The 12,745-nt window shown below is 42.6% G+C and overlaps 1 protein-coding gene across 3 annotated transcripts in view; it reads left to right on the top strand.

The window, feature by feature from the left end:
• The window catches only part of PPP2R3A (protein phosphatase 2 regulatory subunit B''alpha), a 54,355-nt gene that overhangs the window by 26,719 nt on the left and 14,891 nt on the right, over positions 1-12,745 (top strand). For all 3 annotated transcript variants that reach the window (XM_072933190.1, XM_030280161.4, XM_030280162.4), the window contains 4 exons: positions 1,673-1,933; positions 3,360-3,463; positions 5,890-5,992; positions 7,732-7,806. In XM_072933190.1, coding sequence (XP_072789291.1) covers positions 1,673-1,933; positions 3,360-3,463; positions 5,890-5,992; positions 7,732-7,806 — 543 coding nt within the window. The remainder of the gene's footprint in view (positions 1-1,672; positions 1,934-3,359; positions 3,464-5,889; positions 5,993-7,731; positions 7,807-12,745) is intronic.

Here is a 12,745-nt window from a genome sequence, read left to right on the forward strand (position 1 = left end):
GTATTGGTGATCAGGCTGGCTCTCCAAAGGTTAAGAGCTGCTCAGACTCTGAATACTGGTATTGTTAGAAATATTGAAGACTGAAAATGATCTCCAGCTTTTCCTGTGTAGCAAGACAGAGGAGAAGACGTCTTGAAGAACCCCAAGCTCCAGGTTTAATGTACAGAGCAATTAAGGACAAAAGTTTGTTCTGGCTGGTGGGATTGTGTGTACTGGTGTTCCTGCTCCTGAAATGGGACAGCATTTGGGAGAAGAAAGAGGTCATCCCATTTAAAGAAAGGGCCATGAAGCAGAGGAGGAAAATCCTTCTCTCTCTTCTTTGATGGGTCTCTGATGAATGGGTTATAAAGTATTACAAACTCCAGGTAAAAGTAGTGCTTAAAGAAGCCTTTACAGTTCTCACTTCTTTACCTCATTGCAAGCAAATCTTTGGCTAGTTGGGAGATTCAGTATGTGTTAAGAAAAAAGCTCCAATTTTAAAGAAACTAATGAAGTAAAGTCAGTTCATCATATACATTCTTCTGCATTTAGTGGACTCAGACTTGGCTGCTTTATCCTGAAACCATTTTGTTTTGAAACAGTTAGAATAAACAAACTGAAAGTCACAGCTGTATTTACTTGACTGTTGCCTTCTGTGCTTTATCACATATGTTGTTATAGTAATAAAACTCTTGCATTGGAGCCATTGTGCAGTGGGAAAGCCTGTTGCCTTTTCCCAGGAAGGAGTGTCTCCCTGGGGGAGCAGGGAATTCCTCATCCTTCCACATTCCAGCAGCTGATTTTGCAGCTTATACTGTAGTTACTTATCAAAGTTTAAAAAAAGTTCCCTCCCCTGTCTGAAAAATTCCTTGGTTTAGGGTCTCATTGTGTACTTAAATACAAATGTTGACTGTGATGTAGAGCTAGAACTGGAGATCCACTGGGGAGGGGATCCAGTGGGGACCACCATATCAGCCATATGTTTGTTACAGCTAGGAGAGGAGTGAGGAAAAGACATCATGTGAATGCCTAATGACAATCTGCTGGCTGCTCCTATTTCCTGATGAAAAAAATTGATTTACCAGTGCTTAGTACCTTTCACAAAATCAGGTCTGGGACTGTTTAAGTTGGGCACAAAATAAAAGGCTAGTTGAAGTTGGGAAGGAAGTCCTGAAAATATTTTCTTAATTTATCTCTGAAGCAGTGCTTTGGCAAGCTAATTATACTCCCCATGGATGGAAAATATCCTTGTTTGAATGTAGCCTTGCTCATACTTTAGGCAAGCTGTTTGTGTGGGTGGGTGCTCTGGTTCAGAGGGGAAATACTGAATAGCAGATACTTTGTTGTTCATGGGGCAGAATGACAAGACCAAGTCCAGCATAAGAGGAAATAGCATTGTCCTTATCTGTGGTTTCACCGAGTTGCAGAGTGACTCAATAGGAAATCGTGAGCCGCAGCTACATATGTAAAATGCTTAGAAACAGCATAAAAGCAGGTGTAACATCCTAAAATTGCACTGGTTAATACTACAGAAAATTTTAATTGTCTATTTAAGATGCATTTTTATTCCTGTGCAATAATTTAATTGTTGATGGGCTTTAATTTTCCTCCTAATCACTGGAAGCACAAACTATTTTTTTCTGCTCCATGTACCATGATGTTAAAATGTGTTTATTATTCATTGTATTTTCAGGTTCAAAGCAAACAAGAGAAGAAGGCAGGAACTTCATCCCCAGCCCCCCTGCAGCCTGTGGTTAGCACTTGTACTCCTCTGCCTGTGAATAAAGCCACCAGCAGTACCCCTGTGCCCATAAACATTCCACGTTTCTACTTCCCTAAAGGACTCCCAAATGTCTGCACTAACCATGAAGAAATCATTGCCAGGATTGAAGAGGCCTTTACAGAGTTTGAAGATGGGAAAGCAAACATCTGTGAAATGGGGAAAATTGCTAAGGTAACCACTAATGGTCTTGGAGGCCTTTTCCAACCTTAATGATTCTGTGAATCTATTCTTTAGGTTTTTAATTTTGGGAGCGATACTTTGTTGTAGTCTCAGTCTGTCTCACAGCTGTTGTAGCGGAAAAAAGAACCAGTTTCCTTTTGATCTGAAGTTTTTTTGTTTAGATTTAAATAATAGTAAACAAAAATGAGTTCAGTTTGCTGATTGTCACATCAGATATGTGTTTGTTCTTGCTTTGATTTATGAAGCAGTTCTCTAAGATTTCTTAGCAAATACAAATTGCATTTTTGTTTCTCCATTCCTTCATATTTCTGCCCAGAAGATTGAGAAACTCAGAGGCAAAAATTTGTTGGCTTCTGTGGTTTCAGGTAGTATCAGCTGCCCTTTTTGTGACTTTTTGTAGCTGTCCTGCTCAGCTAGCATGAGCTGTAGGTGCTGTTACAGTGTTGTGTGAGGAAGCAGCTTCCAACTTCCAGCTCCCAGGATGTGGAAGGGGAAATGTCCAGTGAGCCCTCAGCCCCTGAGCTGGGCATGTTCAGTACCCACAGGGCAGGTGGTAGCTGGTGATGAGTTCTGCCTTCAGGGGACAGCACACAGCACTTGTGTGGGAGCACACAAGATGGTCCCTTCTCTTTCCTTCTCCCTCAGCTGCAGTTCACAGTGCTGCTGATCTAAAACCAGCATTTATCAGACACATCCTAGATGATCAGCTTGCCCTGAATGAGTCTCTGGCACTGTAAACTGAGCAATGATGTTTCTCCAAGCTTTCATGGACTGCTATTGAGAGCCAGCAGCTTCTGCAGAGGCCGGTTCAAAAGTGCTGGTCAGGGAGTCCTTTGGCTGGAATAAATCCTTCTCATATGCGCTTTCATTTTTGTGTTCCCCTGCTGAGATCTTGCATTATTGGAAGTAATGGACTGAGCTGGGTGGCAGGCACTGCACTGAAAACTGCAGGGTGGGATTTACTTCACCTTTAGGCATTTATTCATTAATGGTCTGTAATTAGACTAGGGTTCCCTTGCTGCCTGTGACAGGTTATCCCATAGGAGAATAGGCTCTCCTCTTTTAGGGTGGGTGGGGGATGTAGCTGGTGTGAGTGTCCTTCTGGAAGGAAGTGCCTGTCTCTCCATTCCACTTTCTAGGGAATTGTGCTAAACTGTTCAGAGCTTGAGTAGTCCAGATCCTTTTCCTAGCCTGGGAGGAGTGTTTCTCAGCCACTTGAAAAGGCACATGACAAAGTAGAAAGTTGTGTGCAAGTTCTCAACCTTGGCATGCAATAAATGGCACATAGGTGGGTCAGAAAGCCATTACTACTCTATTTCCCTAGTGTAAAGTCTCAGTGGTGAGTCTGGTGTGTAAATGAGCAGGTTCCTCTTGGGACTGCTCTTGTATTCCTCCTTGCCCTGCTTTTTCCTTACAGATCTGTGGCTGCCCACTCTACTGGAAAGCACCTCTGTTCAGTGCATCTGGGGGAGAGAGGACAGGACGTGTCTCTGTGCACTCCTTTGTGTCCATGTGGAGAAAGTGAGTATAGCAAATACAAAACACTTTCTGCAAGAATAAATCAGCCTGCCATACGAGTTTTTTTTTCTTTTTTTCCCCCTTCTTTTCCACCACATTTTCATGCAATTTTCCTCTTCTTTAAGTGGCTTAAAAATCTCCATCAGCTTGAGATTTTTTTCCCCCCCAAGCCCTCTAAACACTTGTTTCCATGTGACATTCACAAACTTGGAAGTAATTGTATAGATGTTTTAAGTTAGTTGGTCTATAAAATATATTTACAAGCTCCTCAGAAATGTCAGCTGTTCTGAGGTATCTGGTAGCTTGATTGTGGATTTGGGGTATATTTGTGCCCAGCCTTATTGCTCTACACTAGTGCACTAAGCAAGTGTCATTTGGGAACTGGGAGAGGAGGTATGTCATAGTGTTACAGGACAGAAAGAGGAATGTGGAAATAAGCATCATCATATAACTGGGTACTCTGGGAGCTTTAATAGTTACTACCTTTCCCAAGCAAGCTATTGAATTTATCTGTGGAGTTTGACAGTCCACACTGTGAAAGTGGAGAGCTCTGGATGGATGCATTATGCTTGGAGTCAGCTCTGACATGGAGCAGACTTGTTCTCTTGCCTAATCTTTTTCCCTCCAGGGCAATTCAGGCTTTAGTCTACTTTGTGAAACACCTGAATAGCGTCTCCATCTCCTTTCCAGAGAGAGTTCTAAGTTTTTACTTAATGGTTGCTCTTCAGATTCTTGACGTAGTCTTTAACCCTGAATTCCCAAAGTATTTCCTGTGATGATGTTGTCAAAACAGCTTCTAGTTACCCTGGCAAAATTACAAAAATGTTAGGGGTGACTATGATCTCTAAGTTTGTCTTGACACAGACAATATATTTTCCTTCCTTAGGTTCTTTCAATTACTTCTAATTAATCCCTCATGTATGATACCACATTTTCACTTCTCTGATTTTCACATCCTTCAGATATTTGCAGACTGTGGTCATGTCCCTCTTCTGTATCCTTTTAACTACCCCATTTCCAAGCCAAGCTTTGTATGCTTTTCTCACTTAATTGCTCTTTTAGAATGATACTCTTTTTTATCCCCTCCTGTTCCCCTCTGACAGTTATAAAATCTTTGCTGGAAAGCTGAAAAACAGAAGAAATGTAGTGTTTCTGGTAAAGTTCAACTGCAGCTATGTGAACACAGGTGTAACTTTAAACCAGGTATCTTTAGTTGCTGTGAACCCTATTTCCAATTTTCTTAGTAGATGACTGACTTCTCAAACTGCCACATGCTCACTGCTTGTCAATTCTATAGGAATTGCTCAATATAAAACACTTCTGAATGTCAGATCTTTTTGTTTGTGGCTAGAACAGGGCTTTGGGATTCATCTTTATGTGCCAGATATTTTAAGGTAAAATATTAGCACCCCTTTCTGCAGCTGATTTAGAGTGTATCTGTAAAATTGACAGTTACCTTGATAGGAATGTGCAGCCAAAAGGATTGCTAAATATTTTTTTGCTTATTTAAGAGAACCCTATTTTGTAGTCTGCCTTTTCCAGAGTGATGAGGCCAGAATTAGCAGGAAACAAGGTAGTGTCGTCTCTGCTGGAGAACTACAGCCACTTCAGTAGTATGTTCATGCACTTTCAGGAGAGGAAAGTAGTGAATAATCACTCACAGTAAATAATTACAGTGCATTTGTATTTTCAGAGTTAATGAAGAAAACAGTGTAGTTTTCTGAGTTTCCCTAATACTATGTGAACAACATAGTGTTTGATATATCCAAATGTTCTGCTACCAGTGTTTGGTAAATGGCATGGAGTTCCTCTCTTCACGAGTTTCTCTGGAGTGAATCACATAACTGTGATACCTTTGGCCAGTGCAGTATTTTGTGTAGAAGACAGAGAGATAGTGTCAGATGCACACTGTCAACCAGAGGGGACTGAGATTCAAATGCTCAGTCCTACTAATGCCTTCATTAGGCTGTTCTCTGTGGCTTTGGTGCACAGCTCCAGATGGGCCATAATTAACAGGGGATGCCCTTTTTTCCTTCTAGAAGTGATTTTTCTCCAGTTCCTGTAGTTTGACAATTTCTCCAAATATTGCAGTATAGTGAAGGGTTACACTGGAGAGCACATCCTGTGGCATCCCATTGGGCTGGTGCTGTTCACTCGGAGTGAGCCTGCAGCATTGGTAAGAGTCAGGTTACTCTGATTCCACAGGTGCTTAGTAAGAAAGCTGCTTTACCACAGCAGTGTTAACCTGGAAAAAGTCCCTGCTGGGTGCCCTGGTGCAGCTGAAAGACCTTGAAGGAAGTGCTGGCAGTCTGAGGTCAGCATTTGAGTGACTCCCAGCACAGGTGCGTTGTGCTGTAAGGCCTTTGTGACCCTCCCAGGGCTCCTGGGAGGTGCAAAGGGCTGGGAGTGACTCCTCCCCTCTCCCACAGAATCCTGCGGAGCTGCCACGACGATGCCGCCAGGTTCACTTCCCTTCTGGCAAAGCCTGGCTGTGACTGCCTGCAACAGGAGGACTTCATCCCGCTGCTGCAGGTACTGCCGCAGCTCCGCAGGCACGGTGCGGTGGCCACAGAGCTGCGTTCACTTGGCGCCTTCTTTGTTTCCGTGGCATTAAATGTTTAACCAAGGACCAGCAGACCTTTGGTTTGAACAGTACCTGGGTGGGGTTCATTTTGGAATGAAATAGAAATAAGCTTTTGAAGTGCTTAAGTGACAAACCAGCTGCTGCAAATCCTGCTAAAGGCATTGAGGACTGGTCTCTTGTCAGGATTCGTGTTTATCAGTGCCTGGTAAGCAGGCTGCAATTTGTCCCAATTCTCAACGGGGATATTGGGGAAAAATACTTGCTGCTGCTGATAGTCAAGCACAATATAAGGCTTATTGGAAAAGTTGTAAAAGTTGCTTGGCAAGACAGTTATAATTAAATTTGTCTAGCCAGACTACCAGATACGGTATCACATGGAAATCTTGGCAAAATTTCTGCAGTTCCAATTGTTCTGTATATGCCTCTAAATCTGCTAGTGCACAAATGTCACTGCTTATTTTTTCCCTAATATTCAAGCTAAATCTGCACAACCTCATTTCATGTCTTTCTTTCCCTTCCATTAACTTTATTTATTTGTGGCCATTTATGCAGACTCTGGATAGGGCTTCTCTATAGTGTCTATAAATCACATCCATATGCTCCTCTGATCAGCAGTTGCACTTTTTCTGATCTTTTCCATACATCCCTAGATTTCTCACAGAGTGCTGCCCTCTGGGTAAAACCTCTGTGGAGATGCTGCTTTGGGGAAAGATTCTGTGTCTGTGCTGGCTGTTTCTGTCTCAAACAGAACCAAGGCTGTGATGAGTAAATTTTCTCATGTTTCTCTTCATCTCTTCTCCACTGGGCATACTGCCTTTCCTTGTGGATTGCAGCTCTGCTCTTTAGCTCCTGGTGCAATCCAAGGCATGCACAGTCCTGTCTATTAGTCAGCCAGAGATCAACAAAATTACCCTGATTTATGCCACCATCTGAGACATCCTGTTATGCTGCCCAAAATTTGGGCATATCACAACCCTGAAGGCACCATGGCATAGAAGAAGCACAGCAGAACTTGGAACCCCTTTAAAGGGTAGAGGAGTCAGACATGGAGAAATTACACAGGCATTGATTCATACAGGATTTGAACTGATTCATTTAGGATCTGAACAGTTTATCCATGGATTTAATCATGCAGATTTGGCACTGTGAGACAGTGTTTGACTTACAAAAAGCTGCTTTTGAGAAAGAGGCAGCTCCACAGGTAGTCTGAGTGAATTTTGGAAAAGCACAAATCGTATCTGTAAGCATTCTGAGGCTCACACATCTTCAATTGCACATAGGAGACTTTCTCAAGGAATCTTTATTTCTGACACCTAGTTCTAACAAATGTTAATATCTTCAATGAATGGAGGAAAACAAAAATCGTGGAGAAGAGATAGTTGCATGGTCAACTAATTAATTTCTGTCTCATTCAATGAAAATGAGTTTTCATCTACTCACTAACTCTCTTCCTTTGTTTTTCTGTCCTTAAGTAAATCAAACTGGCCCACCAGGTGCGTATTGCCCAGTAAATGCATTCTATTACTGTAATAGAAGGTTCTCTTGATAATTAAAATATTTCAGTTTTATTGTTTATGCTGCAAATAGTTTCAAGAGTAAGTAAAAGTATTGGTTTATAAACCCAGTAACTGCTAAGCATTAGAAGGAGAAGAAAATCTATTTCATTTCATTTTCTCTTACCTTGCAGGATGTGGTAGAAACTCATCCTGGCCTCACGTTCCTGAAGGACGCTCCGGAGTTCCATTCCCGGTATATTACAACGGTAGGCTGCTTCTTTGATCCCCTGTGATGCCTCTGCCTCCCTTTGGGATCTGTCACTCTTCCTACCAGCAAAATCCTTCAGTTATTTAAAAATAGAGGTGTTTTTAATATTACTGACCATGAGGTATTTTAACAACTGCTTCCAAAAGAAAAATAATCTGCCTGTGTGTGACAAGGGTTTTTCCAAAAGTTAATAATGGTTCTTTCTGGTCTTAAGCAAATCTATAAAAACATCTTTTTTGGCTTGATGAATGGAAAAGAAGTTCTTTGGTCTTTGGGAGCTGCTAAGTCACCTTGAATTCTGCTGGACTGGTGAGACATGGAAGGCTGCCTGTTTGAAGGTTTCTGTCACTGAAGCTTGGAAAATCTGTGATTGTTCCTCAGTACAAAGTGCCCTTTGCCTCCAGGGATCTGCTGTCCAACCATCCTTTTGCCAGGATGCCTGTCCAGGCTCTCTGTCCCCAAGCTTTTGTGGCCAGGGTTTGTTCAGTAGCTTTGTTCCAGCTCTGCAGTCAGCACTTAGGCTAGTACTTTACTAAGTATGTTTGTACTTTTTTTAGGCCTTGAGTTTGACTGGTGTTGGGTGTGAATCTGGATAAAAGATATACACGTTGGGAACTTTTATCTCTACAGCAGTAACGAATTCAAATAATAACAAACCTGATGGGAGCTGTATCCCAGCAGGGCTCAGGGCTTAAAGTTTCTCCTGTTTGCCAGGGCCTGCCTGGGGCTGCACCACACATGGCAGCTGGGAGGCTCCTGGCACACACATGCTTGTTCCTTTCCTGTAAGGAGCAGATGGCACAAAGACACTTCTTCAGGATAAACCCTGAAATGTCACACTAATGAAAATGTATAATGAGAATCCATTGTGAATGTTTTAGATGCACTTGAACATGACAGTGGACAGCAGTGTATAATCAATATGTTTAGTCCCTGTGGAACAAGACAACATTAAGCATTAAGCCAGAACAGGTATAGGAATGGCCGGGGAATTATGGAAGCACATGAATGGGTGAGTGCGGAAAGTGCCTGTGGTACAATGCACTCTGGTATTTGGTGTTTCAAGTGTATGGAAGGGTGAGACTGAAAGGTTTAAGGTCACACTAGGGTTGGTTTCTGACTGCAGTATCCATGGGTCAATGCCATGCATAGTTATCCTGGCTGCTGACAAAGGCAATTCTCTGCATCTGCCTTTATGGGTTCCTCTTAAATCACACACTGTTCCTGTATTTTTCAGGCAAGAAACAAAAATGTCTTTGTAGAGTAATCCATCACATGACCACCCTTGCTGCCCTTTCTGGACTCATCAGGGGCACTGCACAATGTAGCTGAGACCAGCTGTGTGAAGCTGAGCTTCCACTTCCAGATAACTGAAGTGCAGGCTGCTGCTAAAGGGCAGCACCTTTTCCTTCCTCTCTCCTTTTGCACAACTTCCCTGGTGCTTGGGTTTGGTGCTGTGTCACCAAAGCAGTCACAGAACCAGACTTTCATAAGTACATGAAGCTCCTGAGTGCTTCTTGATCCTGCCTGTATGTCTGCTGTGCTTTCCAGCTGCAGTGGGAGCCTTTGGGCATCCTTCCTGGCAGTGCTGGGACACAGGTGGATTTCAAGGCTTGCTCCAAAGGGAGCAGGGAATGGTGGTGCCTGGAGCTGAGGAGAGGGCTGTGGAGCAGCACACCTGACAAAGATGAGCTGTCCTTCAGCTGTCAGGACAGCACTGCTCTGGGAGTCTGTGCTGACAGCAAAATCTCCGTGGGCTGGTGCAGGGCCAGCACCTGGGGAGGCAGGAGGCTGCTGGGCAGGCTGTGCCCATCTGGAGGGGCAGGACTCAGTCCTCTGCAGCAGTGGCTCTGCTCTCTGATGGCAGGAGTTCCTATTGCTCTCCTCTCCTTTCACAGACAGTTTGGCACACCCTTCTTTAATGTTTCAAAATCCAGTATTTCCACCAGGAGACAATGAAGGAAACAGCTTTGTCCTTGGATTTTGAGACCACTTGGATAATTTTCATTGCTTCAAGGTAGAGTACCTTATACCTCCTTACAGAGACAGAGTGCTGTGTTTACTGCCACACAAGAATCACAGTTCATGTTTGTGTTACAGACAAGGGCCATAAGGACACATGGCTTTGTGTTCATTGCTGGGTACAGCATCACTTGGCTGAAATCTCCTGGAGAGTGACCTCACAGTCTGGGATGGGTAAGATGTGAATGCACATTTCAGTTCTTACTGCCACCTCAGAACCTTTTAAAGGAGCCTTTTGGACACACCAGGCTGGAATTTCAGCTGTATCATATCTGTTTTATTGGCCACTGTATTACTAAACCAGTTGTGTTTGTTTCAACAGAGACAACTTCTGAAGCTGGTGAAGATGATGCAGAACATCACAGAATATCCTGTGCATTTGTTGTAAAGCTTTAGTGTGACTTCTACCCGAATGTTCAGACCAGGCTCAGAGTTAGCAGTGCATGCTGCTCTTGGAAAGCTTTGTGCTAAAAACAGTTTAAAGATTAAAGCTTGTGGAAAAGTGCTTTAGCTTATACAGTAGCATCAATGTAAATGTGTAAGGGGACAATGGCCACAGGGATTAATAAAGGTTCCTGTTTTGTCCAGAAATGGAATTGCTTTTGTTCTTGTGTGGGAAGACTGAGGAAAGGTCTGGAACTCATCCATGAATGGTTTGGGCCTGGAGCTCAATTACAGGAGGATAATGGGGAAGTAGAAAGAGGCTCCTCTTTCAAAGGCTAATTAAGAATCTGACTTCATGATCCTTGTGCCATCTTCCAACTCAAGATGTTCTGTGGGTCTGTGGTTGTGTACTGAACTCAGAAGAATGAAGCCAGTTATGGCCTGAGTGACAAGTATAACTTTCGTGCTGCACATCATCTCAGGCTGGGTTATGACCTAGGAATTTCCCAATTTTTTTTTTTTTTTTTTTTTTTTTTTGACAGCTTGGTGTTTACAACCTGAAAAAGAAAAAGATAAGTACTGAGACTTTATAGTGAGATATATACTATGTACTGTCTGTGGAAACTGGGCCATTATTTGAATAATAAAGCCTTCACTGAGTGACTAGATATGGTCAGAGAAGTGAAAAGACATCCCATTTTACCTCTGAATAGGTTTTTTTTCAGATAGGTGAGGAGGGAGCAGATGAACCTTTATCAATGTGGTCTGGTAGACAAACAGTTTGTGCCACAAATGGGAGTAGTTTGTTGTCTTCTACTATCCTACAGGCAGGGGAGAAGAAGAATTACTGGTATGGAGTCCTGTTTCTGATTCTTGGGATTGCTGTTTTTGAGTCCTTGGAATGGTGTGAACTCCCTGTATTTTTAAGAGTTGCTACAAAGTTGTCAGGTGTGATAATGGCTGATGTGTGAGGTGAGATCGCTCCACCCTCTGAGCTCTTGTGCAAGCTGGAAGCAAAAGCCAAAGTCCAGAATGACAGTGGCTACCAGAGGCATGAAAGAAGAAACAAACACTGTGCTTAAGACCAGAAAAGAATCATTATGATTACCTAATCTGACATCTTGGGCTGCAGAGGCCACAGAACATTACTCAATGATTGCTACAGTTAGTATAGATCTGGTTTTTGGTCTGTTTTTAATTGAAATGACACCCAACTTTAAAAGGATGTCCACCTCTTAGGCCTGGAATGATGAAGGGCCTGCAGTGTTACCAAAAGGTGTCATGTTCAGCTAAGTTGAATCAATCAATTCTGTCTCTTCAGGATACATTTGAATGCGCTCATCATTCTTATTGTTCTCAGAGTTGTGTGTGTCATCATCAATTGCTGTCTCACTCTCTATCTCAAAGCAGATTGTTGGGAGCAATCTCATACTTGTTCTGGATCTGTTCTGAACCAAGAACCAGCACTTGTGTGACTGAGTCCAAAGATGGCCCTTCAGTAGTGGTTGCCCACTTGAAACTAGTTCTGGCTAAAAGAGAAATCCATCCCTTTTATCTGCTAGCTTGATGAATCCCTGTAATGTCCACATTGTTGTTGTGTAAAGTTGATTTTCGTGTTGGAATAGTGTGCACTAAAGGTTACCAATGTGCTTACATGTTATAGACAAAGGTTTGCAGTAGGTTTGGTCAACAAAATTTCAGTGCTGATAAGTCAATTCTATTCCTCCTTTCTCATGCCAGTGATATTTATTTGTTGTTTGCCCTGTTAGGTTTATTCTTGCATGTGCTTGGTCACACATTTGTTTTTCCCTACTCTGTGATGTTACTTGACAGCTGACAAGGAGCAGATTGAGAAGGGCTGTTTGCTTTTTTGAGGAGCTTGAGAGTGAGCTGTCTCACACTGGAAGCTGTTTGCTTTTGGCTTCTGAGAGTTCTGTGCCTCCCCCCATGATTTTTGCTTACTTTCACCAGAGGCAGATCTGGAAAGGAGCCAAACAAGTTTAACACCTACCGAAAATAATTGCAAACAGAACCTCTCCTGCTTACTTTCATTAGAGGCACTGGGAACACGAGGCATTGTTATAGTTACAATGGGTCAGACATTCACCGTGTCTTTCATTTACATGTGTTGCTTCCTCTGCACGAACCAGAAAAATCAGAAGTATTTTCTTTTCCCCCCTAGAACCCTATTTCACTGGGGATCCATGCAAACTACATCCCCTTAAATGTGAATCACTCAAAGTGATTCATCAACACTTTGAGCCTGTTTCCTGACATAAGTAATACATCTGCATGCCCAAAGAGGTCAATTTAGAGCAGTGAAAATATTTACACACTGGAAAGGGATAATACTATTTAAGAAGCAAATGTTGCTTTCAGACTGTGTAGTCAATTAAGGATAGTAGTATCTACAGAAAAGATCCCAAAACAGTTTTCAAAAAGAGGTCTCCTTAGGATGAGTGAATAAACCAAGGTACTGCGATTAAATTCCCAGATTGCTGTGTTTCAGGAGTTGATTTCAAGAGCAGTGT

This window comes from Taeniopygia guttata, chromosome 9 (genome assembly GCF_048771995.1).
Source record: "Taeniopygia guttata chromosome 9, bTaeGut7.mat, whole genome shotgun sequence".
Lineage (NCBI taxonomy): Eukaryota > Metazoa > Chordata > Aves > Passeriformes > Estrildidae > Taeniopygia > Taeniopygia guttata.